The 27,061-nt window shown below is 44.5% G+C and overlaps 2 protein-coding genes across 14 annotated transcripts; one reads left to right on the forward strand and one right to left on the reverse strand.

Annotated features, from left to right (window-relative positions):
• The first annotated feature begins 279 nt into the window (after nt 1-279).
• Nucleotides 280-13,744, forward strand: LOC132386451 (zinc finger protein 239-like). 2 transcript variants are annotated; one of them, XM_059958742.1, is made up of 2 exons: nt 280-549; nt 7,721-13,744. In XM_059958742.1, the coding sequence occupies exon 2, from the start codon at nt 8,039-8,041 to the stop codon at nt 9,074-9,076; it is 1,038 nt and encodes a 345-aa protein (XP_059814725.1). In that variant the 5' UTR covers nt 280-549; nt 7,721-8,038; the 3' UTR covers nt 9,077-13,744. The 2 variants fall into 2 exon arrangements, with proteins under 2 accessions (XP_059814725.1, XP_059814724.1); XM_059958741.1 differs by lacking the exon at nt 280-549 and adding an exon at nt 778-2,865.
• LOC132386450 (zinc finger protein 239-like) lies at nt 3,708-25,121 on the reverse strand. 12 transcript variants are annotated; one of them, XM_059958734.1, is made up of 4 exons: nt 24,791-25,121; nt 20,411-21,878; nt 19,036-19,110; nt 3,710-5,625 (listed from the first exon to the last, which is right to left on the reverse strand). In XM_059958734.1, exon 2 carries the CDS (start codon nt 21,555-21,557, stop codon nt 20,520-20,522), a length of 1,038 nt encoding a protein of 345 aa, XP_059814717.1. In that variant the 5' UTR covers nt 21,558-21,878; nt 24,791-25,121; the 3' UTR covers nt 3,710-5,625; nt 19,036-19,110; nt 20,411-20,519. The 12 variants fall into 12 exon arrangements, 11 of the variants coding, with proteins under 11 accessions (XP_059814717.1, XP_059814711.1, XP_059814719.1 ...); XM_059958728.1 differs by having other exon boundaries at nt 3,710-5,892; XM_059958738.1 differs by lacking the exon at nt 3,710-5,625 and adding an exon at nt 13,862-14,010.
• Between the last annotated feature and the right edge of the window lie 1,940 nt (nt 25,122-27,061).

The following is a 27,061-nucleotide window of genomic DNA, read 5'->3' on the forward strand; positions in this document are numbered from 1 at the left end:
CAGAACCCTCTATTTTCCTAAGCTCCATGTACCTCTCTAAGATTCTCTTAAAAGACTCTATTGTACCCGTCTCTACCACCATCGCTGGCAGTGCAGTCCACTGACTTTTCACACGATCAATGCGTCTCATCATCTGATACACCTGCATGAATTTCCCCAGGCTAATTAACACGATGAGCTCGCTGAGTATTTCCCCAGGGCTCTGGACTAAGATGGTTAAACTCCTTTTTCCCTGCTCTTTTCAAATTTTGTGTCATTTCCACTAATTTCAGAGGACTGTGCCTCAGACAGCCGGGTTGTTGCAATGCGCCACTAAAGCCTGACAGCAGAATGGCGAGTGAATCTTCGATGGAGCAGAGTCAGAAACCAAAGAGTTTCCAGCTCCAATCAGGGCTCTGGGGCTCCGGAAAGAGATGGGATCTGGAGGTTACGAGCAGGAGGAGGAAGAGGAACCAGACTAGCAAGATGTGGCTATGAATGAAAGATGGGAAACATTTGGAAACTGGTCAATTGAAAAACAAAATGGTTAATTTCTACAAAACATTGCAGGTAATCAGCAAATGTGGAGAGGAATAAATGGGCAGCATTTATTCCGAGCCCCTTCAGCATGTCCAGACTGTGTACTCCTCTGCTTAGTTGCTGCCTGAACTGCAGTGCTCCTTCAGCATTTTGTGTGCGTGCGACTTTGTATTTCCAGCAACTGCAGAATCACTTTTGTTTCAGATCTGCATTTGTAAGAGGGTTGCACTTTGGCATTAGATACACAAAATGCCTGTTGATATTTAGTGTATCGTTTATGGGAGCCGCTTTCTGCATTAAGAAAGCTGCTGAGTTTTCTACACACAAAAAAAACCTGTGATATGGACATGGAACCTGTGCTTGCAGAAATGTTTAATAGCACCATGGTTACCCATAAAGCCGCGCGAATAAAATTCCGCTGTCGTTTGAAGCAGCGATCAAATACGCAGGCGCAGGGTTGCTGCCGTCTCCGATAACTACGCATGCGTGCAGTATACAAAAATGTCGGGCGGAGCGGCAAGTTAAGGGCTTTTCTGACTCTAATTGAGTGACAATTGCTGTGAGAACTGTGGCCCGTAAACTCGGCACAGGCAGGTCTTTTTCCTCTCTCTCAGCCCCACGATCCGTACACGGGCCCCGGGGAGCTTCCGGCTAATCAGGGAACGGGAGCAGATAGATCTTACAGACAGAGCTGAGCTCTAGCTAACTGAATGCAAGGATTAGAAACTCGGAAAAAGAGAACAAAATCTTTCTATCAGCTGTTAAGAAAATCACCTTTGCTCTATCTCCAACCGCAGCAGGAGAAAATCTGCAGCTGCTTTAAATCCAAGCAACAGACACAAAATGCCGGCGGGACTCAGCATTAGTACTCTTTCCCATAGATGCTGCCCGGCCTGCTGAGTTCCTCCAGCATTTATTGTGTGTTGCTTGCTCCGCCTGCTCTTGCTCTGGACTTTTCTACCCGTGAGAACATGTTCTGCCAATTCTCTCTGGGCACATAACGATATCAAACACCTTTGCCCTGGGCAACAAGTAGCTTTCACATCACAAATGTGGCAGACTCCAGTGAGACAGACTGCTGCCCTTCCCTTCATATTCATTGGCATTGTCGTCACTGAGTACATCACCGTCCGTCACTTGAGGGAGGTTTCAGGGGAAATATTTATGTACAATACAGAAACTGGTGTTACCTGTGTGCATTGTGGTGATGCAAAAGTTGCTGGAGAATTTGCAAGTAGGAAGAAGAGTGATATTTGGAAGTCCAACTTTTTGAAGCACCATTCAGGAAGAAAATTGCATACAGTGATATGCAAAAGTTTGGGCAGCCTGCATGGTCAGTATTTAGTAACAACCCCTTTGGCAAGTATCACAGCTTCTAAAGGCTTTCTGCAGCCAGCTAAGAGTCCTTCAATTCTTGTTTGGGGATTTTTGCCCATTCTTCCTTGCAAAAGGCTTCTAGTTCTATGAGATTCTTGGGCCGTCTTGCATGCACTGCTCTTTTGCGGTCTATCCAGAGATTTTCGTTGATGTTTAGGTCGGGGGACTGTGATGGCCATGGCAAGACCTTCAGCTTCCGCTTCCTGAGGGAGTCCATTGTGGATTTTGAGGTCTGTTTATGATCATTATCCTGTTGTAGAAGCCATCCTCTTTTCATCTTCAGCTTTTTTACAGATGGTGTGATGTTTGCTTCAAGAACTTGCTGGTATTGAATTGAATTAATTTTTCCCTCTACCAGTGAAGCGTTCCCCGTGCCACTGGCTGCAACACAAACCCAAAGCATGGTCGACCCATCCCCATGGTTAACAGTTAGAGGGGTGTTCTTTTCATGATATTCTGCACCTTTTTTTTCTCCAAACATACCTCTGCTCATTGTGGCCAAAAAGTTCTTTTTTTATATTCATCAGTCCACAGGACTTGTTTCCAAAATGCATAAGGCTTGTTTACACAAAATGCTGGTGGAACGCAGCAGGCCAGCCAGCATCTATAGGGAAAAGCACTGTCGATGTTTCAGGCCGACACCCTTCATCGTTTCGCTTGTTTAGATGTTCTTTTGCAAACTTCTGACGCTGAATTTTGTGGCAAGGGCACAGGAAAGGTTTTCTTCTGATGACTCTTCCATGAAGGTCATATTTGTACAGGTGTCCCTGCACAATAGAACAGAGCACCACCACTTCAGAGTCTGCTGAATATTACTGAAGGTCTTTTGCAGTCAAACAGGGGTTTTGATTTCCCTTTCTAGCAATCCTACAAGCAGTTCTCGCAGAAGGATTTCTCGGTCTTCTGGACCTCAACTTGACCTCCACTGCACCTGTTAACTGCCATTACTTAACGACATCATGAACTGAGGTAATGGCTACCTGAAAATGCTTTGCTATCTTCTTATAGTCTTCTCCTGCATCATGTATTTTAATTTTCAGAGTGCTAGGCAGGGGCTTAGAGGAGTCCGTGGCTGCTGATTGTTGGGACAAGTTTTGTGGAGTCAGGGTATTTATAAAGCTTTGAAATTTGCAACACCTGGCTTTTTCTGATGAAGATTGTGAACAATCCATAGCCCTAACAAGCTAATTAAGGTCTGAGACCTCGGTAAAAATTATCTGACAGCTCAAATCTCTTGGGGTTCCCAAACTTTTGCATGGTGCTCTTTTCCTTTTTTTCCACTCTGAAATTGTAAAAACAAAAATAATACACTAAGCTTGCTTAATATGTTGAAAAGAATGTTTCATCTTTAACTTTATGACTTTTGGAGATCAGTTCATCTTCCACTCAGTTAACTAGTCAGAATAACAGAAATTTTGACCGGGGTGCCCAAACTTTTGCCTACCAATGTATATATGGTGTGCAAAAGCACTGGCGAGAAAATCCTTCAGTACTGCTACAGGCCTGTTGCATTGGCTGTGTGAGAGTGAGGATGAAGTCAGTGAAACCCAGAGGAGATCAAAGTGCTTGTTGACAGTGACTTGCTAGCTGTAGAAATGAATATCTCTCTATATAAAATTCAGGGTGCACGTGTTGTTGTCACTGGGCAAAAATTTGCACAGCACAAGGTTTTTGTGAACACTGGTGATTACAAATTGGAGGAGATACTGGTGGGAAGGTGGGGAGACCTCCAGTGTCCCTGATACCCTCACCTACAAGATGTGCATCCAGCTACAACTTGTAACCCTGCACATTAAGAAGCTGGAACTTGAAATGGATGAATTCTGGATCAGCCGGGAGTGGGAGGGGCTGATAGAAATGACAGAAAGAGAGGTGTGCCTCATCGAGGTGCAGGACACAGGAAACTGATTGAGAGTCAGAAAGGGGAATGAGGTTAAACAGCCATCGTAGAATACTCCTGTGGCCATTCCCCACAACAACAGGTGGACCACTTTCGAAACTGTTGGGGGAGGGATTATCTGGCAGAGGTAAGTCAAAGGTGTGATAGGGGATTCGATAGTTAGGGGAACAGAACTAGAAGGGGACTAATCTCCTAGTAGTAAAGCTTGCAAGTGCTAGTGGGGTATTTAAAGTTGCAGGCAGGGAGGGAGCCAGAATGACAGAACAGATAATGGAGGGGGTGAATCGAATTGAATTGACTTTAATACTTATATCCTTCATATACATGAGCTGTAGAAATATTTACATTATGTCTCTGTCTAAATGTGCAATGTGCAATTTATAGTAATTTATAATTAACAGTATGTACAACAGGACAGTCAACATAACAGAGAAATACATTTGTATCTGCATGAATTAATAAGTCTGATGACTTGGTGGAAGAAGCTGTCCCAGAGCCTGTTGGTCCTGGCTTTTATACTGCGGTACCATTTCCCAGATGGTAGCAGCTGGAGCAGTTGGTGGTTGGGCTGACTGGGATCCCCAATGACCCTTCAGGTCCTCTTTACAGCCCTGAATAGTGGGAAGTTCACATCTACAGATGTGCTGGGCTGTCCGCACCACTCTTTGCAGAGTTGTGCAATTGAGGGAAGTACAGTCCCCATACCAGGCAGTGACACTGCCAGACACAATGCTCTCAGTTGTGACCCTGTAAAAGTTCTTAGGATTTAGGTCCCCAATTCAAACTTTTCAATGTTCTGAGGTGAAAGAAGCACTGTTGTGTTTTTTTCACCACACAACCAGTATGGATGGACCATGTATTATGATATTGTAGCCATTGCTGGGACTTGGTTCCAGCCAACAGTCTGAGGGATATGGAGGAACAAATCTTTCTCCAGTGATCACAGACCATGCCAAGAAACAAAGCTTGATATATTAAGTGATTTTAATTTTCCATCTATTGACTGAGACTCCCATACCATAAAAAGACTGTTGGGGTAGAGTTTATCAAATGTGCCCTTAATCGGGATGTAGAATTCCCAATGTAGAAGTTGCATGTGCAATTACTTGTGCAATAAGCTATTAGGAAATGATCCGGGGCTGTTGACAGAAATTAGTGATCATAATGCCTTGAAATTCAAAGTAAATATGGAAAAAGCGAGGTCTGGACCACGGGTTGAGATTCTAAATTGGAGAGAGGTCAATTTTGATGGCGTCAGAAAAGATCTGCCAAGTGTGGATTGGGACAAGCTGTTTTCTGGCAAATTATGATAATTTTCTAATTTATAATTTTACTAATTCGATAATTTATGATAAATACCATAATTAGTTGGTGAGTGGGAGTTCTTCAGAAGTGAAATTTTGATGATGTAGAGTTTGTAGGTGCCTGCAAAAGTAAAAGTTGAAAGATAACTGGTGCAGGGAACCTTGGTTTTCAAGAGATATCGAGGCCCTGGGTATTTTGTTCCTCTCAATGCTTCAGACTGTTGGGTGCTGCAATATCATAATTCCACACCGTGAGCTCATCCGACAATTTTTTCAGTTGTCTTCTCTTGGTTTCTAAAAGCTTCCCAATAGTTTCTGCTCTTTTGTTTGCCCTCTCTTTGGCTTTTATATTGGCTTTGGCTTCTCATTTCAGCCACGGTTGTGTCCTCCTGCCTTTCCAATGCTTCCAGTTCTTTGGGATATATCTACCATGCACCTCCTGAGTTGCTCCCAGAAACTCCAGCCATTGCTGCTCCGTCGTCACTCCTACCAGATTCCCCTTCCAGTCAGGTTTGGCCAGCTTCTCTGTCACAGAAACATGGAGAAGCTCAGAACAGAAACATGCCCTCTCTGTACGATCAGAATGGTAATCTATACGGGAGACAAAATAGATGGGGGAGGCTTTAAATAGTAGTTTAGCATCTGTATTTGCTCAGGAGATGGACACAGGTGAGGCAAGGCAGCATCAACTTCATGGATCCTGTACAGATTACAGAGGTGGATGGGTTTGCTGTCTTGAGGCAAATTAGTGTGGATCAATCCCCAGGGCCTGACCAGTTGTTCACAGGGACCCTGCGGAAGACAAGTGCAGAAGTTATCGGGGCCCAAGCACAAATATTTAAATCATCCTTAGCGACAGGTGAGGTACTGGAGGATTGGAGGACAGACAATGTTGTTCCACTGTTTGAGTGGGGCTCTAAGGAGAAACGAGAAAATGTTACATTTGTGAGCTTGAGATCAGTAGTGGGAAATTTATGAGAACATGTGCAGGAACCGGATTTATAAGTATTTGGATAGGTGTGCACTGATTAAGGATAGACAGCATGGCTTTGTAAATGGTAGGTCATGTCTAACCAGTCTTATAGAGTCTCTCGAGGAAGTTATCAGGAAAGTGAAGACAAGGCAGTGGATGTTGTCTACATGGACGTTAGCAAGGCACTTGACAAAGTCTCAGATGGGAGTTTAGTCAAGAAGGTTCAGTCATTCAGCATTCAAGATGAGACAGTAAATCGGATGAGACACTGTCTTTGGGAGAAGCCAGAGTGTGATAGCAGTTGGTTGCCTCTCTGACCGGAGGCCTGTGACTAGTAGTGAGCCACAGGGATCAGTGCTGGATCTGTTGTTGTTTGTCATCTGTATCAGTAATCTGGATAATAAGATGGTTAGGGATCAGCAAATTTTTGGATGAAACCGAGTCTGGGGATTCAGCGGACTGTGAGAAGACTATCATGGCTTGCAGTGCGAACTGGACCAGGTGGAAATATGGCTTGCGAAATGGAAAATGGAATTCAATGCAGACAAGTGCGAGCTGTTGCATGTTGGTAGGACCTACCAGGGTGGGTCTTACACAGTGACTGATCGGACATGGAGGAGTGTTGTTGAGGAATGGGATCTGGGAATACAGGTCTATATTTCACTAAAACTGGTGACACAGTTCGATAGGGACGGAAAGAAGGATTTTGGCACATAGTCCTTCATAAACCGAAGTACTGAATGGTATGTTATGTTGACTTTGTACAAGACATTGGTGAGGCCTAATTTGGAGTATTGAGTGCAGTTTTAGTCAGCAACCTACAGTAAAGATGTCAAGACTTTGAAAGAGTTCAGAGAAAGTTCACAAGGATGTTGTCAGGTCTGGAGGACTTGGGTTATAAGGAGAGATTGAAAAGGCCAGGACATTATTCCTTGGAATGTAGAAGATTGAGGGGAGATTTGATGGAGTTATACGACAATTTAGAGGTTTATGGATAGGGTAAAAGCAAGCTGGCTTTTACCACTGAGATGGGGTGAGACTACAACCAGAGGCCATGGGTTAAGGGTGAAAGGTGAAATGTTAAGGGCCACATGAGGGGAAAATTCTGCCGGGTGAGTTTCCAAAGAGATCACCAGCTCGTAACCCAGCACGGATGGAAAGCGTGCAGGGGAGCCGGCTGGATTCGAACTCAGGACCTTTCGTCCCGAAGTCTGGCACTGATGCCACTATGCCACCAGCCAGGTCAGGAGATATTTTTTATGGCATTGAAACGTGGCATTTTAAATTAACATTACATAAAGGAAAACCCCAGCTGCACATCAACAAAGGCTATTTGTGTGAGAGGGTTTAGTTACCGTGGGGCCAGACACCCTTTCAGCTCAGTGGGAAGAGGGACTAATTCAAATGGACAGAGTCAAACAGAGCCAAGTCACAGATTGGAGATGGCATAAGTGCCCCATTCTTATAGACCATCAGAGAGTTTGAGGGTCGTTCCAGATACCAGTACTGTGCCCAGTTAGGTGATTTTGCTCTCCAACTTTTGTTGAACTTCACTGTAACAGTGTGATGTCGGATCACACCTTGTCAACTCAAGTGATCTCAAATGTTGTCCTTCACCCACTGATGGATTTTTAAATCTTTTTACAGATTAATATCGCCAAGGAATTTGTCTATGGGAATTGAAACACAACACACCAGTTGTGCTGTCTCTGACTAGATATTTAAGGAGCAAGGGATTCAATCAGCCATCCTTCCTGTTCAGACTGTGCGGAGGGATTCACTCGGTCATCTGACCAACTGGCACGTCCGTCATTTTACACAGGGGAGAGGCCGTTCATCTGCTCAGACTGTGGGAAGGGATTCAGTCGGTCATCCCACCTGTGGGCACACCAGTCAGTTCACACTGGGCAGAGGCTGGTCATCTGCTGAATTTGTGGGGAAGGATTCACTCGGTTATCTGATCTAATGGCTCACCAGCGAGTTCTCACTGAGGAGCGACCGTTCACCTGCTCGGACTGTGGGAAGGGATTCACTCGGTCATTTCACCTACTGAGACACCAGTCAGTTCACAATCAGGAGAGGCAATTCACCTGCTCAGACTGTGGGAAGAGATTCACTCAGTCATCTCACCTCCTGGCACACCAACGTGTTCACACAGGAGAGAGGCCATTCACCTGCTCAGACTGTGAGAAGGGATTCACTCGATCATCTCACCTACTGGTTCACCAACGTGTTCACACTAGAGAGAGGCCATTCACCTGCCCAGACTGTGGGAAGGGATTCAGTCAGTTATCTGTACTGAAGGTACATCAGCGAGTTCACACTGGAGAGAGGCCATTCAACTGCTCAGACTGTGGGAAGGGATTTACTCAATCATTTCACCTACTGAGACACCAGTCAGTTCACACTGGGAAGAAGCCATTCACCTGCTCGGATTGTGGGAAGAGATTTACTCAGTTATACAACCTACAGAGTCACCAGCGAGTTCACACTGGGGAGAAGCCATTCACCTGCTCAGACTGTGGGAAAAGATTCACTTCGTCATCTCAACTGAAGGTACATCAGCGAGTTCATACTGGGGAGAGGCCGTTCACCTGCTCAGACTGTGGGAAGGGATTCACTCGGTCATTTGAACTGAAGGTACATTGGCGAGTTCACACTGGGGTGTGGCTGTTCACCTGCTCAGACTGTGAGAAGGGATTCACTCAGTCATCCAACCTACAGAGTCACCAACACGTTCACACTGGGGAGAGGCCATTCACCTGCTCAGACTGTGGCAAGGGATTCAGTAGTTCATCCACCCTACAGAGACATCTGCGAGTTCACACTGGGGAGAAGCCATTCACCTGCTCGAAGTGTGGGAAGGGATTCACACAATTATCTGATCTACAAAATCACCAGCGAGTTCACACTGGGGAGAGGCCGTTCACCTGCTCAGAATGTGGCAAAGGATTCACTCAGTCATCTAATCTACTGAGACACCAGCGAGTTCACAATGGGTAGAGGCCATTCACCTGCTCAGTCTTTGGGAAGAGATTCTCTCGGCCACCTCCACCAAATGTGCATCATTGTCAAGTCAAACTTGAGTTTCAGGAAGGTATTAAGGAAGAGCAAGACTGCACTGGCAGAGAGGACGGAACCTACTGCCTGAGGGCGGTTTCTGCCCAGAACATTTGGGCGGACCCCGCAGCGTCACAGTGGAAGTCCAAGAGCAGCATAACATCGGCAGCCAGGAGTAGCGTCACAACCCGCGGTAAGATGCCGAACTTTAAATAATTGTTGAGACTGTTTCAGGGAAAGGAGCACTGCTGTCACTGCGTTTGGGTTAACTCCGCCATCGGGTCATCGCACGCAGGCACTTCTTGAAAACGATGCGAGGCTTAAGAAGAGCTTGTGAACCTTCGAGAGAGTTCACCCAGTTTGGAACCATAACGGTCCAGTAGAGAAACGGAGGTGCAGGTCCAAAATCGTCTCCGAAGTCCAACAGGCAGCCAGTTTTTCACCTAATCCTAATGTTACTACCACTGCCTTATGACTATCCTTGACTAGACTAATGACTGACTTACCGCTGATTATTTATGACTACTGACTAATAATTACCAACTGCCACACTTGCGAAAATAAAAATAAAAAAGGAAAAAGAAAGGAAAAGGTCATTGAGTGGAATCCGGTTAAAACCTTCGGGTAGGCGTATTCAGTCCCTTTCAAGTGGGGAAGCTGCACATGGGAGCAAGAACTCCGACTTGACAGTGAAAAACTGGTTGACAGTGAAAATACTGCTTGACAGCACTGTTTGACCAGGAAAAAGAAATCTGGGAGCTTTGAACTGGACCAGCAAGAGCAATAACCTGGAGTCCTGAAAAAGGAAGGAAATCAAGTTCAGATAAAACAACATCAAAGCATCACTAAAAAGTTGTACTCTCACCTGTGAACAGCCAGCAGATGGAATCAAACATGGCTGATCAAACTATTGGGAAATCAGTTGAGCAACTCAAGCTAGAGAGAATGACAGCAAAAAGATTGTTTTCTTGTCTGGCCAACAGTATTACCAGGACCTATGAAGACATGTCTGAAGAGGAGCTCAGAGTGAGTTTCAATAAACTCACAATAGAAGCCGAGAAAGTCATGGAAGCCAATGATGATGCGGAGGCCGGACTCACCGCAGAACGGGAGGCAGTGCTGAACACATAGAAAGTAGCTGTGTTAACTGAACAGCAAAAAGCCGACCTGGCAAAGACGGCAAATGAGTGTGAGTTGAAACTGAAGGAAATCAGAAGGTTGATCCGGGAGACTCTTTGGACCAACTTTGGAAATGTTGAGTTGCTCACCGTACTACAAGCAGCAGAGGATGAATGTGAAGACGTCACTGCTGTACAACCCGATGGCCACCAGGAGGCGTATGGCTTCATGCTTAACCACCTGCAATGACTGGTAAAGACAGCGAAGGAGGTGGGAACGATGGAACCGGCCAGGGGATCGGAAGCACCTTCAGAGTCGCCTAAAGGGGCTCGAACTCCACGTCCCCAAGCTGGTTTCCAAGAAGGCCCACTTCATACAGGCAAGGAGAAAGGAGGATGCTGAAAGACTAACACTGACGGCATTGGGCTTTTCCTCCAATTTTCCCACGCCAGCCATCAGACTGAAACCGACGGCCCTTCCCAAGTTTACTGGCAGCAGACGTGATTTTCACAGGTGGAGAAAGGACTGGGAAGCACTCCAGAGGCAGCGAGAGCTGACCGGTTCAAGAGAGGTGAAAAAGGTTCAACTGCTGGACAGTCTTGACGACAAAGTCAGAAGAGACCTTCGCCTCAAAACTTATAAAACTGCAGATGTCATCTTCTGTGTTCTAGAAAACCGCTATGGAAATGGAGTGTGGAAATCGGAAGTGGGATAGTATTGGCGCAGCATGCGAGCCAAAATGCGGGGGTTGTGGCTGCGGAAACTGCCAGCTGGGCGGTAAAGGAATGACTCTTGCTGAAGAGAGGGAACTTGTATACAAATTCATATTCAAAAAAAAATCAAAGCAATAGTGATAAGGGAGAAAGAAAGGCATGAATATTGACTTCTCTAACTTCCGTTAATGCCCCTCCTCCCCTTCTTACCCCATCCCTGACATGCTTAGTTGCCCATCACTCCACTTGTTCTCCATCTCCCTCTGGTGCTCCCCTCCACCTTTCTTTCTCCCTAGGCCTCCTGTCCCATGATCCTTTCCCTTCTCCAGCTCTGTATCACTTTTGCCAATCACCTTTCCAGCTTTCAGCTTCACTCCACCCGCTCCGGTCCTCTCCTATCATTTCGCATTTCCCCCTCCCCCACCTACTTTCAAATCTCTTAATATCTTTCCTTTCTGTTAGTTCTGACGAATGGTCTCGGCCAGAGACGTTGACAGTGCTCCTCCCAAAAGATGCTGCCTGGCCTGCTGTGTTCCACCAGCATTGTGTGTGTGTTTGAATTTCCAGCATCTGCAGATTTCCTCGTGTTTGCACAATATACGAAGGATACTTCACATTATGGATCATATATACAAAAAAATAAAATCAAAGCAATAGTGATAAGCGTGGACGCTGAAAAGGCATTTGATTCGGTTAATTAGAATTTTCTTTACAGAGTTTTACATAGATTTGGTTTCCATAACAATTATTAAAACTATACAGGCACTATATGACAACCCTACCGCTGGATTAAAATCAATGGATATTTAATCAAATAGTCTTACCCTAGAAAGGGGCACAAGACAGGGTTGTGCATGGTCAGCACTACTCTTCGCATTATATCTGGAACCATTAGCTCAATACATGAGACAAAGTGGGGAATTACTAGTAAAGGGGCAGAGCATAAATTGGCTTGTTACGTGGATGACATTTTGATCTATCTAGGGCAACCAACATACTCTTTACCTGATTGATGCAATCCTTTGAACAATATGGTCAATTATCAGGATACATTATCAACATAGATAAAACCCAATTACTTTCATATTACTACAGCCCAGCAAGAGAAATTGAAAGTAGATAACCCCGGGCATGGCAAACAGAGTCTTTCAAATATTTGGGCATCATTATGCTAAAAGATTAGGCAACATTATCAGAATGTAATTATCAGCCTTTATATAAAAAGAACATTAAGGAATATATAGCAAGATGGAACCGGATTCCTTTCTTTTAGTTTCTGTTCAAGGATTGAGTCTATTATAATGAATACACTGCCCAGACTGATATAGCTCTTTGAGACCCTACCAATAGAGATTAATCAAAATCAATTCAATGAATGGAACAAGATGTTATCAAGGTATATTTGGCAAGGTAAAAGGCCTAGAGTTCATCTCAAAACTTTGCAATTAGCAAAGGAAAAGGGTGAATGTGGCCTCTTCGAGGTTATTATTTTGCAGCACAGTTGAGAGCTGTGATGTGCTGGAGCAACCCATCGTATGACGCACAAAGGAAAAACATTGAGGAGCGGGTACTTCCCATCCCCATACAAGCAGTTTTGGCTGATAATAACTTGCAAAGGTACATAAATACTATTGATAATCCATGGGTGAAATTGACTCTTAATATGGAAAACTATTATAAAAGAATATAATCTCAAGGGAGATACTGCAATTCTTCAATGGTGTGCATATAACTCAGATTTTACACCAAATAAATTGGATGCTAGATTTAAGGACTGGACAGCTAAAGGAATAACAGTTCTTTGCAACATAATGAAAGAAGGAATACTGTGACAGTATGTAAATAGGATGCTTAAAATTGTATCCAAGGCAAGCACATGCATGATAGAGCTATTTAGAAAAGCATATAATTCAGATAACGGTAGTAGAATTATTACAAGCATGTATAAGAGTTTGTCAAATCTTAAAACATATTTGACTTCAAACATTAAAACAAAATGGGAGAAGGAAGGAGGGATAATTATATCTGAGGAAGAATGGACAATAATATGGAGGTATCAATGGAAGTGTACCAGTTCTCAGAAATGGAGGGAGTTCGGATGGAAAAACTTGATAAGATATTTCATTACACCCTCCCAGAAATCCCATTATGATAGTAACATCACTGATTGCTGGAGAAACTGTGGACATTGAAATGCAAATCATTATTATATTTTTTGTGACTGCCCTGTTATCAAAAGCTATTGGAGGGGGATACACAATGCCCTACATGGCATCGTTAGATATGAAATACCCTTGGGGAGTAAGACCATATATTTTGGATGTATACCTCAATGGTTGAAAAAAGATAAATATTTAATGAATATATTGTTGGCAGCTGGTAAAAAGACTGTTACTAGGAAATGGTTATCACAGGAGAGCCCAACTTTAAATGCATGGATGGAAATTACAATGGACAAGATGGAGAAGATAATCATAATCTGGAACAAATTGATTCATACTGGGAAAAATGGTTTAACTACATAATCCCTCTAGGCCTGCTTTTATTCTCACAAATCAATGAATATGTTATAAAAAAAGATCACTCCCTACTTGTACATAGTTTTTTTTTCCTTTTGCTTGTTTTTTCTTTCACACTTATAGAAGTGTATACCTCAGATAAATTCTATGTGGGGATTTGTGGCATATATGATTATATGATATATATTTACAATGTCTGAAATACATCTTCTGGAAATTTTTGTTTTATGATGAACTTCAATAAAAAAAACGAAAAAACAGTCAGATAATACTTTTAAGTATATATTTTCATCAAAAATGAACAGGATTCAGCACTCCATGTGTGTATTTGCAATCGTGATAAGAAATACAGACCAGAACACGTACATGAGAGGCCAACTCAGAACAATCAATCATCACTCCGGAAGAAAACTTTAACCAGTGGAATGAGTATGACCCTCCATGGGAGACATCCCAATGATCTGAGTAGACTAGGTGGTGACAAGGAAGCCTTGAGCACCTGACTGAGAGTTGGAGACCTCTCCCCCTAAAAAACAAAGGAGTTCCTTGCAGAAATACAGGACAAGTTGTTTGACAAAAGGGGGGAAACATCAAAAATACATGAAATATTAACAAATGAGGAAGTTAGTGCAGAAAATGCCAGAGAAATCAGACACAATCCAACACATTCCAGGATCCTGCAGCAGATTTACTCAATCTGATTACTTACAAAGTTACAAAGAAATGGCAAATATCATTCACTAAAATCTTGCTTTAAAATACAAACTCATGAATGCCCTCCATCACTTCATAAAGGTACAATAAATTCAAGCCCAATACAGTTTTAGTGTCAAAATCTTGCAAATTAGATGATAATCAATACATTATTTCAGATAGGACAATCCATAAGAACCATCCAGATATAATATTACAGGATAAACAAACAGGAACAACTCCCCCAACAGATAAAACCATTCCCAACACACACATGTTCCTCAACCAGTGGAGCACCGCACCCCAGGTATTGTTTGTGTCATCAGTCAGACAACCAAATTATTTTCTCTGTCAATCAGCTTACAAATGTTGCTACTCTGTCATTCATTGCCTCATTCTGCTGCTGATCCCCTTCTCATCATATGTTCTTACGTCAAATATCATCCAGACCCCCAAACTCTGCCCTGTGCAGACTCGCCTCTGGTTTCCGACCCTGCTTCATTGAGCATTCAACTAATCGTTTCCCATTCTGCTTTCAGTTTTTAGAGAACAGTGGTGTTCTCTAACAACACTTTAGAAGCAGGGAAAGTGACCCATAATGTGGAAATGAGATGTGATTAAGGAGTTTAACTGAAGAACATCTCAGACAGAACTGCAGTCAGCTCGACTTCTTCAGTCAGTAGAAAATTCAAGGGAAACCTTTTCACCCACAGAGTGGTGACTGTTAGGAACCCATCACCACAGGGAGAGTGAGAGGGGGAAAACCGGAGGAATTACAAGGACTGTTGTGGACAGAATCACTGGGTCCAGCTGGCCCGAGTTGACTCTCTACTGTACACTAGGTGTGTTGTAAATTCACCAAGACAGAGTTTAACATAGAACTGATTTATTTGTCTTAGACCCAGAATATTAAACTCCCGTCCCATTAAAGGTGAATGTGCTGCAGAAAAAACTCCTCCCATGCCCAGTGACCAGGGTGCAGGACTGGGTGTGGTGAGCAGCAGCAATAATTGCAGAGTTCAGCACCGACAGTCAGTCTCGAACTTGCATTCAGCAACAGTGATGGACAAATATCCAGCATGCAGCCTATTGAAACTTTCTCCCCAGTGTGAAACTGGTAGTCTGTCACAAGTATAACAATGTTTAGGTTATGACTAGAGGTGACAGTGCGAGGCTATCCAATGAGAGAAATGTTCTTTCTTGTGAGTTTGGAAGAGAGATTTTGTGCTCTTTTGCTGGGGAGAGATGAGAAGACGTGAATGGAGAGACTGGACCCTTTTTCTTTTTTTTTTGTTTTCTTTACTAACCCTGGGGTCAAAGTAAGAATTATAAAGCTCAATCATTTAATCACATATTGTGTACTGTTTTGTATTTCAGGGTACTGATTTACTACAGGGGACACGGCACACAGCATCCACCAAAACGAGATTTCTTTAGTTTGGCCGGGCTGCGGGTCTATCACCCCCCATATTAAGCTGAGGGCCAAAGCGAGAGTTACATGTGGTTAGATTAAAGAACACTGGGGCTGTCTACAAGACGGGTCAGAGCCGTCTCTATTTCCTGAGGTCCTTTAACATCTGCCGGACGATGCTGAGGATGTTCTATGAGTCTGTGGTGCCCAGTGCTATCGTGTTTGCTGTTGTGTGCTGGGGCAGCAGGCTGAGGGTAGCAGACACCAACTGAAACAACAAACTCATTCGTAAGGCCAGTGATGTTGTGGGGGTGGAACTGGACTCTCTGACGGTGGTGTCTGAAAAGGGGATGTTGTCCAAGTTGCATGCCATCTTGGACAATGTCTCCCATCCACTCCATAAAGTACTGGTTAGGCATAGGAGTACACTCAGCCAGAGACTCATTCCACTGAGATGTAAACCTGAGCGTCATAGGAAGTCATTCCTGCCTGTGGCCATCAAACTTTACAACTCCTCCCTCAGAGTTTCAGACACCCTGAGCCAATAGGCTGGTCTTGGACTGGTTTCCACTTAACCCTAGACATTGATAGAGCTTGTTTCTTATTATTGATTATTATTCCTACACTTCTATGTTTATTTTTGTTAACCTGCTTTATATGTGTATTTGTATTATTGATACTGTTTTGCTTATTTTACTAATAAACGCCTTTAGCTAAAATGATAGATTTCCCTTATCTGATCTGGTTGTGTGAGAAACCAGAAAGACAGGCAGCAGAAATGGATGTTGACGAGTTTCTGTTAAGTCCAGACTTCGTGGCATTAAAGATGGCTAAAAAGTCTGAGTTTTGGGAAATGGTGGAGTCCTTGGAATTCAAGGAGGTTAAGAAAGGGATGATGATGGCAGAGATGCAACGTAAGATAGCTGAACATTATGTCACGATGCAGATATTCAAGGCAGAGTTGTTAGAACACTTTCCTGTAGGGAAAAAGTGGCCGTGAACCAGAAGTGGCCTAGAGATAAGTGGGTGGTGTTGTTACAAAGTGTACTTAAAAGGAAGGCTCAACGTGCATATGCAGTGTTGTCTATGGAGGCTGCAGAGGATTATGAGGAAGCAAAACTGGCTATCCTTCAGGCCTATGAGCTGGCACCTGAAGCCTATAGACAAGAGTTCAGGGACTTAAGGAAGCAGTGGAATCAGATGTTCACAGAGGTTACATACGACAAGTGTGTGTACTTTGACCGTTGGTGCGCTGCAGAAGGGGTTGAGGAGGATTTCTACTGCCTACGAAAGATGATCCTGATTGAAGAATTAAAAGATTGTGTTCCGGATAATGTCCGGAGATACCTGAATGAGAAGAAGAATAAGTCCATATCAGAATCTGCCAAGCTAGCAGATGAATACGCCTTAACCCATCAAATGAAATTTTCCCCAAATAAGTGCTACCACAGGAGTAGTAGGGGTGGTAGAGAAAGCCTAACGGCTAAGTCTGAGACTAAGCCGGGGTCTACCGGAAAAGACAAGGAGGAAAAGCCGTCTGGCAGGTCTCCTAGCGGTGTGTGTTATAACAGTGGGAAATCTGGCCACATAGCATCTAAGTGCTTTGCTCCAAAGAAGGAGACGGGGAAAGGAAAGGTGACCGCGCCGACGGGCTGTGTTAAGCCGGTTGAAATGCTGTTAAAAGAGGAGCTAAACCGAGTTCAGGAGGGATGTGAGAAATCCCTTTCAACCGGGTTGGTACCTGTGAGGGAGGGGTCACCCCCAGTGCCAGTAAGAATCTAGAGAGACACTGGGGCTTTTTAGTCCTTAATCCTAAGCAGAGCATTGGAATTCAATAGTGAGGCAGATACTGGTGACGTGAACGTGATAGAAGGGGTTGGAAAAGGAACTGAGGCCATACCGTTACATAAAGTATTTCTGAAGAGTGACCTGGTATCTGGACCAGGCATGACAGGGGTACGGGCTGCACTCCCGATACCCCATGTAGATGTCTTACTCGGGAATGACCTGGCCGGGGGGGATGTGTTCTCTGCAGTTCAGCTCACGAGTAAGCCTGCCAGGACTGAGCCCCCGCCCATAGTTCCTGAATTTAATCCCGCAGGTGCAGTCACCAGAAGAATGTCGAGGAAAGCTGTTAAGACAACCCCTGATTTAGCCGAGTCCAACCTTGATTTAGCTGAGACGTTTTTACCAGCCCCGTACCAGGAGAGGTTGGAGGATGGTAAAACGGAGAATAGTGGGGCTAAAGAAAGTAAGGGAGACAAAGCAGAGTCAGTGTTGTCAAGGAACAGAATCTTGAAATTGGCCCATAAGATACCCCTGGGTGGACATTTTGGAGTGAGCAAGGAATTTATGGAGGCACAGAGCCAAGATGAGGAACAGATGTGGCAGTTAGAAGGTCCAGGGTTGGACACGGATGATGTTTCTGGATTGACAGAGCTGGTTGTAGTTGAAGAATTTAAGTGTGTTCTCAATAATGCAAAGGCTTTCCGAGATGAAAAGGATGCCGCTACCTTGAGGGAGTCCGCTGGGTTAGCAGACGAGGTTGTTTTAACCTGCAAGGTTGAGTTTACTCCAGATGGGTGTTGCCCAGAGAGTAACTGGGAGGATAAGGGGAACTTGGAATTTGAAACTGGGACTGGTATTGAAAGCCTAGAAGAGGCAGTTGTCCCATTGGCCTGTGTTCAGGTTACTGAACCTTGTGTGGAGACTCAGGAAAGGTCTGAAATGTCTGATTTGGTTAAAAAGGAATGCAATCCTTTTGGGTCAAATGGACTTGGTTCCATGAAGAAAGGGTTAACCTTGGCACCAGTAGAGAGTGAGGATTCTCAGTCACGTGTATTAAAAGTCAGTGATGAGATAAAAGCTGGTGAGATGGATGTTATTGAAGATACTGAGGGAAAAAGTGTTACTCGACTTTTGAATAAAGTAAATGTAAATTCGGGTTTGGTTCCAGGACTGTTGTGCAAAGGGAAGAGACCGTTAACTAAACAATGGTTTGTTAACAAGATGTTTGTTTTGAAATTTAAGGATAAACAACTTGGTGATGTTGCTCAAGTATGTGATTTGGAGAGGCAGAACTTAAAGTGTTGTTTTGGCCCAGAGAGACCATCTGCTAGTGTCATCAAGGAAACTAATCAAATTAAATATCCTGAAGATAAAATTAATGACCTGCTTAAAATTAATGAGTGGGTGTGGAAGTTCAGAAAATGGGCTTAGTTTATTTGGTGATCAGCTTTGTTTTTCTGGACGAAGCTTGTGAAAGTTAAAGATGATATCATAGCAGGTTGACTGAAAGTGAGGTTTAGCAGTAAACCAGAGATTACTATTTGCACAAACTTCTGTAATGTACTACATTATAATCACACATGTATTGGTTCACTCTTTATGATATACACCTAAGCTAAGAATTAACTCCACTGTAGAAAAAGAATTACTGTCACTTACCCTGGCATTACAGCAATTTGAGGTCGACATTTGTCCAGCGTAGAAACCAGTGATAGTCTATACTGATCACAACCCCTTGGTATTTTTGACAAACATGAAGAATAAAAATACATGGTTATTTAGTTGGAGTCTGTTGTTACAAGAATTTGATATTAAAATACAAAATGTAAAGGGAAATGACAATGTAATTGCTGATTGTTTATCCAGGTGTTAATTTGAAAGTATACCTGTGTTATCCTTGTAGTTAAAGACCACTTCTGTATTAGATTAGACTCTGTAATGTGCTTTACTAGTGAATTTTCAACCCGGTGAAGATTCTTTGAAGGGTGGGGGTGTTATGTGTGCTGAACAGACCTGATGGAAATGGGGTCCAGAGCTGACCCTTCCCCCCCCCCTTTGAGGACTATGCAGCTAATGAGAGTGAGAGAGAGATGAAGAACAGAGGTAGAGATATCTGCTACAGATAAGAGAGAGACGACTGATTTAGGTATTATGGCTGCTTCACTGATGGACAGGTAAACGAAACCTTTTGCTGCAGGGACACTTCTTTGCTCGTTAACATTCCTGAAGAGACAGCAGGAGTGGCCTAGCTTGATGGACATAGACATATTGAGTTGATGGATGGCTGATACCCCGTCAGTGGGGATAAAAGACGGGTCTGGGGAGACACTCTTCAAACACACCAGTGGACACTGACCGAGTGTTGTGCACCCACAGGAAGGTGGGGGCTTAGAGGACCGAATCAGAAGATCGGTCACAAAGGCTCACAGTGTGACGGCAGGGCTGGTGGGGACTTGTGTGTGTGTCCAGTCATGCCAGGGTGATGAGTCCACCACTGAAGAACAGTCTAGCTGAGAACGGAGGGGTCATAACCGAATGACCACAATGGTACAACGGAATAAGAAGACAACAGAAGGTTTGCTTGCTGCAGCTGCCCAATCTCTTGGTCGCTTTCTGCCCCCCTCTCTCTCTCTCCAATTGCAGCACAGCAACAGCTACCTCAGCATGGACGAACTGAACTGAACTTTATATTCTCTTATGACTATTCATATACCCCTAGATATTGATAGAGCTTGTTTATTATTGCTAACCTGTTTTATATGTATATTTGCATTATTGATACTCTTTGGTTTATTTTACTAATAAACACCTTTAGTTAAAGAACCACCAGACACCAACATATCCTTCCATTTCTGCTGGTCTGTTAACCCAGTTACTGGGTACGTAACAGCATACTTGACTTAGTATTATTTAATTATTTATGGTTTCATATTGCTATATTTCCTGTTCTTGGTTGGTGCGACTGTCACGAAACCCAATTTTCCTCAGGAATAATAAAGTATGTCTGTGTCTGATTACTGAGTTAATTGCTTACCACATTCACAGCAGGTGAACGGACACTCCCCGGTAAGAACTCAATGATGCCTACTTGGTTGATTTGGCTGAGAAAATCTTTTCCCGAAGTCTGAGCAGGTGATCAGCCTCTACCCAGTGTGAATTCGCTGATGTACCTTCAGCTTAGATGACCGAGTGAATCCCTTCCCACAGTCTGAGCAGGTGAATGGCCGCTCCCCGGTGTGGACTCGTTGGTGTGCCAGTAGGTCGGATGACCGAGTGAATCCCTTCCCACAGTCTGAGCAGGTGAATGGCCTCTCTACAGTGTGAACTCTCTGATGTACCTTCAGTTGAGATGATTCAGTGAATCCCTTCCCACAGTCTGAGCAGGTGAACAGCCACTCACCAGTGTGAACTGACTGGTGTCTCAGTAACTGAGATGACCGGGTGAATCCCTTCCCACAGACTGAGCAAGTGTACAGCCTCTCCCCAGTGTGAACTGACTGGTGTACCTTCAGCTGGGATGAGCAAATGAATCCCTTCCCACAGTCCGAGCAGATGAACGGCCTCTCTCCAGTGTGAACTCTCTGATGTACCTTCATTTGGGATGACCAAGTGAATCTCTTCCCACATTCTGAGCAGGTGAACGGCCTCTCCCCAGTGTGAACTCGCTGATGCACCTTCAGTTGGGATGAGCAGGTGAATCCCTTCCCACAGTCTGAACAGGTGAACGGCCTCTCCCCGGTGTGAATTTGCTGGTGTGCCATTAGGTTAGATGACCGAGTGAATCCCTTCCCACAGTCTGAGCAAGTGAATGGCCTCTCCCCGGTGTGAACTCGCTGATGTACCTTCAGTTGGGATGACCGAGTGAATCTCTTCCCACAGTTCGAGCAGGAGAACGGCCGCTCCCCAGTGTGAACTCGTCGGTGTGCCATTAGGGCGGACGACTGAGTGAATCCCTTCCCACAGTCTGAGCAGGTGAATGGCCTTTCGCCAGTGTGAACTGACTGGTGTGTGAGTAGGTCGGATGACTGAGTGAATCCCTTCCCACATTCTGAGCAAGTGAATGGTCTCTCTCCAGTGTGAACTCTCTGATGTGCCTTCAGTTGGGATGACTGAGTGAATCTCTTCCCACAGTCTGAGCAGGTGAATGGCCGCTCTCTGGTGTGAACTCGCTGGTGAGCCATTAGGTTAGATGACAAAATGAATCTTTCCCCACAAATTCAGCAGATGAAGAGCTTCTGCCCAGTGTGATCTGACTAGTGTGTCCACAGGTGGGAAGACGACTGAATCCTTTCTCACAAACAGAACAGGTGAATGGCCTTGTCCCGGTGTGAACTTGCTGATGTACCTTCAATTGAAATGACCGAGTAAATCCCTCGCCACAGTCTGAGCAGGAAGGATAATCGAGTGAATCCCTTGCTCCACTTCTTAAATATCAAAAGAGACAGCAAAACATGTGTGTTGTGTTAGACATTCCCATAGACAAATTCCTTGTCATTTTTAACCTGTGAAAAGATTTACAAAATCCATCAATTGGTGCAGAACAACATTTCAGCTGAGATCACTTGAGTTGTCAAGGTGTGTTCTGACATCACACTGTTACAGTGAAGTTTAACCCAATTTGGAGAGAGAAATCACCTTCTAACTGGGCACAGTGCTGGTATCTGGAATGACCATTAAACTCTCTGACGCTCTTCCTGTCTTTATAAGAATGGGTCATCTCTGCCATCTCCAATCTGTGACCTGGCTCAGTTTGACTCTCTCGATTGGTATTATTCCCTGTTCCCACTGAGCTGCATGGGTTCCTCCCCCACAGTAACTGAAACACTCTCACACAAATAGCCGGCAGTGCATTCCACGCACCCACCACTCTCTGTGTAAAAAAACTTACCCCTGACATCCCCTCGGTATATATTTCCAAGCACCTTAAAACTATGTCCCCTCGTGTTAGTGATTTCAGCCCTGGGAATAAACCTGTGGATATCCACATGATCAATACCCCTCATCAGCTTATACACCTAAAAATGCTCTAAACATAAACAATTAAATTATACATTGCTTTGAGTATTTGTCAGAAGTATACAACATTATGAGGGTAAAGATAGGGTAAATGGAAGGAGGATTTTCCACTGAGGTTGGGTACAATGATAACCAGAAGTCATAGGTAAGTGGAGAAGGTGAAAATTTAATGGGAACATTTGGAAAAGCTCTTTACTGAAATGGTTGTGAGAGGGTGGAATGAGATGTCAGCACAAGTGGTAAATATGAGCTCGGTTTCACCATTTAAAAGAAGTTTGGATGGGAGTGTGGATGGTAGGGGTATGGAGGGCGATGGTCCTGGTGCAGGTAGTTGCACAGCTTAAATGTTTTTTTCAGCATTGACTAGATGGGCCAAATAGCCTATTTCTGTACTGAACTTCTCCATGTTTCTATGTCAGAGAAGCTGGCCAAACTTGTTTGGAAGGGAAAAGGTAGGAGTGACAATGGAGCAGCAATGGCTGGAGTTTCTGGGAGCATTTTGGAAGCTGAGTCATCGATGCATCCCAAAGAAGTGGAAGCATTGGAAAGGCAGGAGGACACAACCGTGGCTGAAATGAGAAGCCAAAGACAACATAAAAGCCAAAGAGAGGGGAAAACAAAAGAGCAAACATTATTTGGAAGCTTTTAGAACCTAACAGAAGACAACTAAAAAAAAGTCAGATGAGCGCAGGAAGTGGAATTATGATATTGTAGTCATTAATGAGTCTTGGCAGCACCCAACAGTCCGAGGCATTTAGAGGAACAAAATATCCGGGGCCTCAATATTTCCTGAAAATCAAGGTTCCCTGCACTGGTTACGTTTCAACTTTTATGTTTTTAGGCACATACAAACTCTACACTCTCAAAATTTCACTTCTCAATGCCTCCCACTTACCAAGTACTCCTTTGCCAGGAAACAGACTGTCCCAAGCCACACTTGTCAGATCCTTCCTGTTACCATCAAAATTGACTTTTCTCCAATTTAGAATATCAACCCGTGGTCCAGACCTCTCTTTCTCTATCTTTATTTTGAATTTCATGGCATTATGATCACTAATTTCTGTCACAAGCCCTGATCATTTCCTAACAGCTTATTGCACACTTCTACGTCAGGAATTTTACATACTGATTAAGGGCACATTTGAGAAACTCTACCCCATCTACCCCTTTTACACTATTCGAGTCCCAATCAATACAGGTAGTCCCTGAGTTACAAATGTCCGACTTACAGGCAACTTGTACTTACGAACAGAGGAAGGAGAATGCAGTCCGCCATTTTAAGTCATTGCCTCTACTGTGTTTAACTTTGTATTGGGCTTAAATTTTTCTTAGTAAGATTTACCCTGACCCCACAAACCCCTCCCACCATTCCTGACTTGGGGTCCGAGTCCATAGGACACTCAAAGCTGCGACGCAGGTTGACTCTCTGTTTAAGGCGATGTATATTGCATTGATCTTTATTAATCGTGGGAATGCGTTTAGAAGCAAGAGGTAATGTTGCAGCCATACAGGACCCTGGTCACACACAACTGTGCTCAATTCTGGTCGCCTTACTACAGGAAGAATGTGGAAACCTTCGAAAGAGTGCAGAGGAGGTTTACAAGGATGTTGCCTGGATTGGGGAGCATGCCTTATGAGAATAGGTGGAGTGAACGCGGCCAATTCTACTTGGAGAGACGGAGGATAAGAGGTGACCTGATAGAGATCCCTCTGATCATCGACACTGTGTAGGGTTTTGCATTTTACAGCGTACTGTCTCTCCACATTCGACCTACTGAGCTGCCAAGATGATCATCACTAATCAAATCTCACTGAGATTTCTCAGGTCCTGTTGAATCTATTGCCAAGTGCACAAGTACGGGAAGGTACAGGTACAGAGAAACACTGACTTGTAGCAGCATCACTGGCAAGTACATTCAGATAACACAGAGAACAGCAAATATACAATTCTCTGTCAGTAACAAGATAGAAACATGTTTTACTTCATCCTGCTAACAGGACCAGAATAACAGGGGCTGAGCGGCGGCTCATCTCAGACGGTTCGGTGTGAAGGTCTCACAACCCGGACCGACCCCGGCAGATTCTGTGAAGGAAGCGAGGCGAGGCCGCCAGTTCGGGAAAGTTCATCCCCTCCCCCTTCAGGTTGCACCGATCACCTTGTGTTTCTCTCTCCCTCCCCACCCCCACCTTTTATTCTCCAGTCCTGCCGAAGGGTTTCGGCTGCTAATGCCGACTGTATTCTTCCCCTAGATGCTGCCCGGCCTGCTGAGTTCCTCCAGCATTTGTGCGCTTTGCTCCCATTCCCAACATCTGCAGGCTTTATCTTGCTTGAGTTCTGGAAAGTTAACTCACTACCCACCGTCAGACTTCCCCGCTCGGAACCGGCTTCAATACTCACCGAAGGAAAATTGTTGGTGTTGCCCCACAGAGAATAATCCGCCTCCGGCTCCCCGTCCAAAGGGGCGAGAACCCCCTCCCAATCCCGAACACACCGCCAACCAACTTTCACAAAGAACGTAAAAACAACACTGCCTTTCCCGGGACTGTGAGCATGCGCATTGTGCTCATTGCGTCACGGGCGTTGGGCGGAGCATCGGAATCAAACCCGCAGATGCTACCGATCTGCGGTGAAACAGGATCACGTGACTCGGTGACTGTTTCTTCCCCCTTCACATATTGCCCTACCCACCGCCGCATTTCCCAAAATATTTCATTATTTCCCTATATTATTTCCATCAGACAAGTATTTAGTTTTTCCCTCCATATCTTCCCCGATCCCTTTTCAGCCACCCCCAGGTCATAGAGTTCTCAGAGTTATAATTTCGATTCCCATCCCGTCCCGACACACAATTCAGAAGCACCCCGGAAATGTGCGGGTTTCATTTAAATCAGTCTATGTTCATAAACACTTATTTCTATTTACATTCCTCTGGCTTCATTCAACAGGAACACTGAAACATCAAGTGAGAAACAGCAGGATGTAGCCATTCAGCCCTCTAACCGTCAGCAAGATGGCGGCTGCTCTTCCATCTCAGCCACATGTTTCTGCCCGATCGTCATTTCCTCGATCCCTTCGGTCTCCACACATCTGCCGGCCTCTTTTGTACGTGAGGACGATCACTGAGTCTCCACCGCCCTCTGTGGTGGGGATTGTTGTGGTTACATGATATGAACAGGAGACGCAGACAATTCTTCGAGAAGTTTAAACCTTTATTTGAAAACAAAGGCTGAGGCAATCAATGATCTTGTCACCGAAAGCCCGCCGAGCTCCGGTGTACAGCATTCTTTATAGTAATTTCTTATCTCAGTTACATTTCGGTTTCATCACCATACCCAATCAATTTTTAGTTGCATATCATCTATACATGAACTAATCAAACGCTCTTGCCCAGCTCTCGGTGCGCCACCAGTATTTCTTTCCACTTCACCTCTTGTGCCTCATTCCTGGCCACGGTTGTTTCTCAGTCAGCCTCCCTTAACCTCCCTCACATTTCCTGCTCATACCATCCTCCCTGTTATCTCTTCAGAAGCCATGCTGTTGGATATATGTACATTTCTGCTCATTAGTGTTGCTAATGCGAAACAGGTGTTCCTTAACTGCCACAGTATGTAGCTAAGAGAATACACGGTATCTAGTAAAAAATACATAGCAAAATGTGTCTAGTAAAATAATACATAGTAATATTCGGTACACAAGACTGATTACATTGTATAGTAAATAGCTACTACATAGTGATTATACTTCAGGTATATATTGTGATTATGTCATGTATATTTCTCAATAGGATTTACAGACATTCACCACCCTCGGAGTGGAGACATTTCCCCTCATCTCAGACCCGGACAGTCCATCCCTGTTTCAGAGACTGGGATCCCTGGTTCAACCGGTAATGATTTTCTGCATTTCAATGTGTTCACCTCTCAGTCCTCGATTCTCTAAATGAAAGGGTTATCACATTTGATCTTTCTTCGTATGATGACCCCACCACTCCAGGGATCAGTCTGGTGAATCTTCATTGCACTCTCTATAACAAATACTCTCTAACCTCTTTGTTAATCCTCTATGGAATTAATTTCCATCCTCTGCAGCCCCGTGTTGCCCCAACCCCTCACCTCCCACCCCTGTCACTATTTCCACCTTCCCACTTCCCCCCTCACCTGGATCCACCTCTCACTCCCCAGCTCTTGCCCCATCCCCACCCCGCACCTCTTTTCTCTGACTATTTCCCGTCCACTCTCACTTCAGAGGGAGGGTCTCGGCCCGAAATGTTGACGGTCCATTTCCCTCCACAGATGCTGTCCGACCCACTGAGTTCCTCCGGCAGTTTGTTCTTTGGTCTGTATAACCCGTGTTAGTATGGGGAGCGGGATTTTACACCATATTCCAGGTACAATCTCAACAAAGCACAAATAATTGTCACTTTGTCCTGACCATCAGCCCCGCTTGCAGGGCAACAGTCGGCTGGTGTTTGCCCCCAAGGCGGTGAATCCCTCTGCTCAACACCACCGTGGGCTCAGACATTTCAACAGATGAGCCCTCCACGTCCGCACCGGGACAAACATCCTGTCCGCCCCCTCTCACACCATCTTCACCCTTTCAATAAAATCCCCCCCTCCCTCCCTCCGCGGGATGACGTAAGACACCGCGCACCTGAGGGCAGATCCCGGT

Source organism: Hypanus sabinus, unplaced genomic scaffold, assembly GCF_030144855.1.
Source record: "Hypanus sabinus isolate sHypSab1 unplaced genomic scaffold, sHypSab1.hap1 scaffold_1166, whole genome shotgun sequence".
Classification (NCBI taxonomy): Eukaryota; Metazoa; Chordata; class Chondrichthyes; order Myliobatiformes; family Dasyatidae; genus Hypanus; species Hypanus sabinus.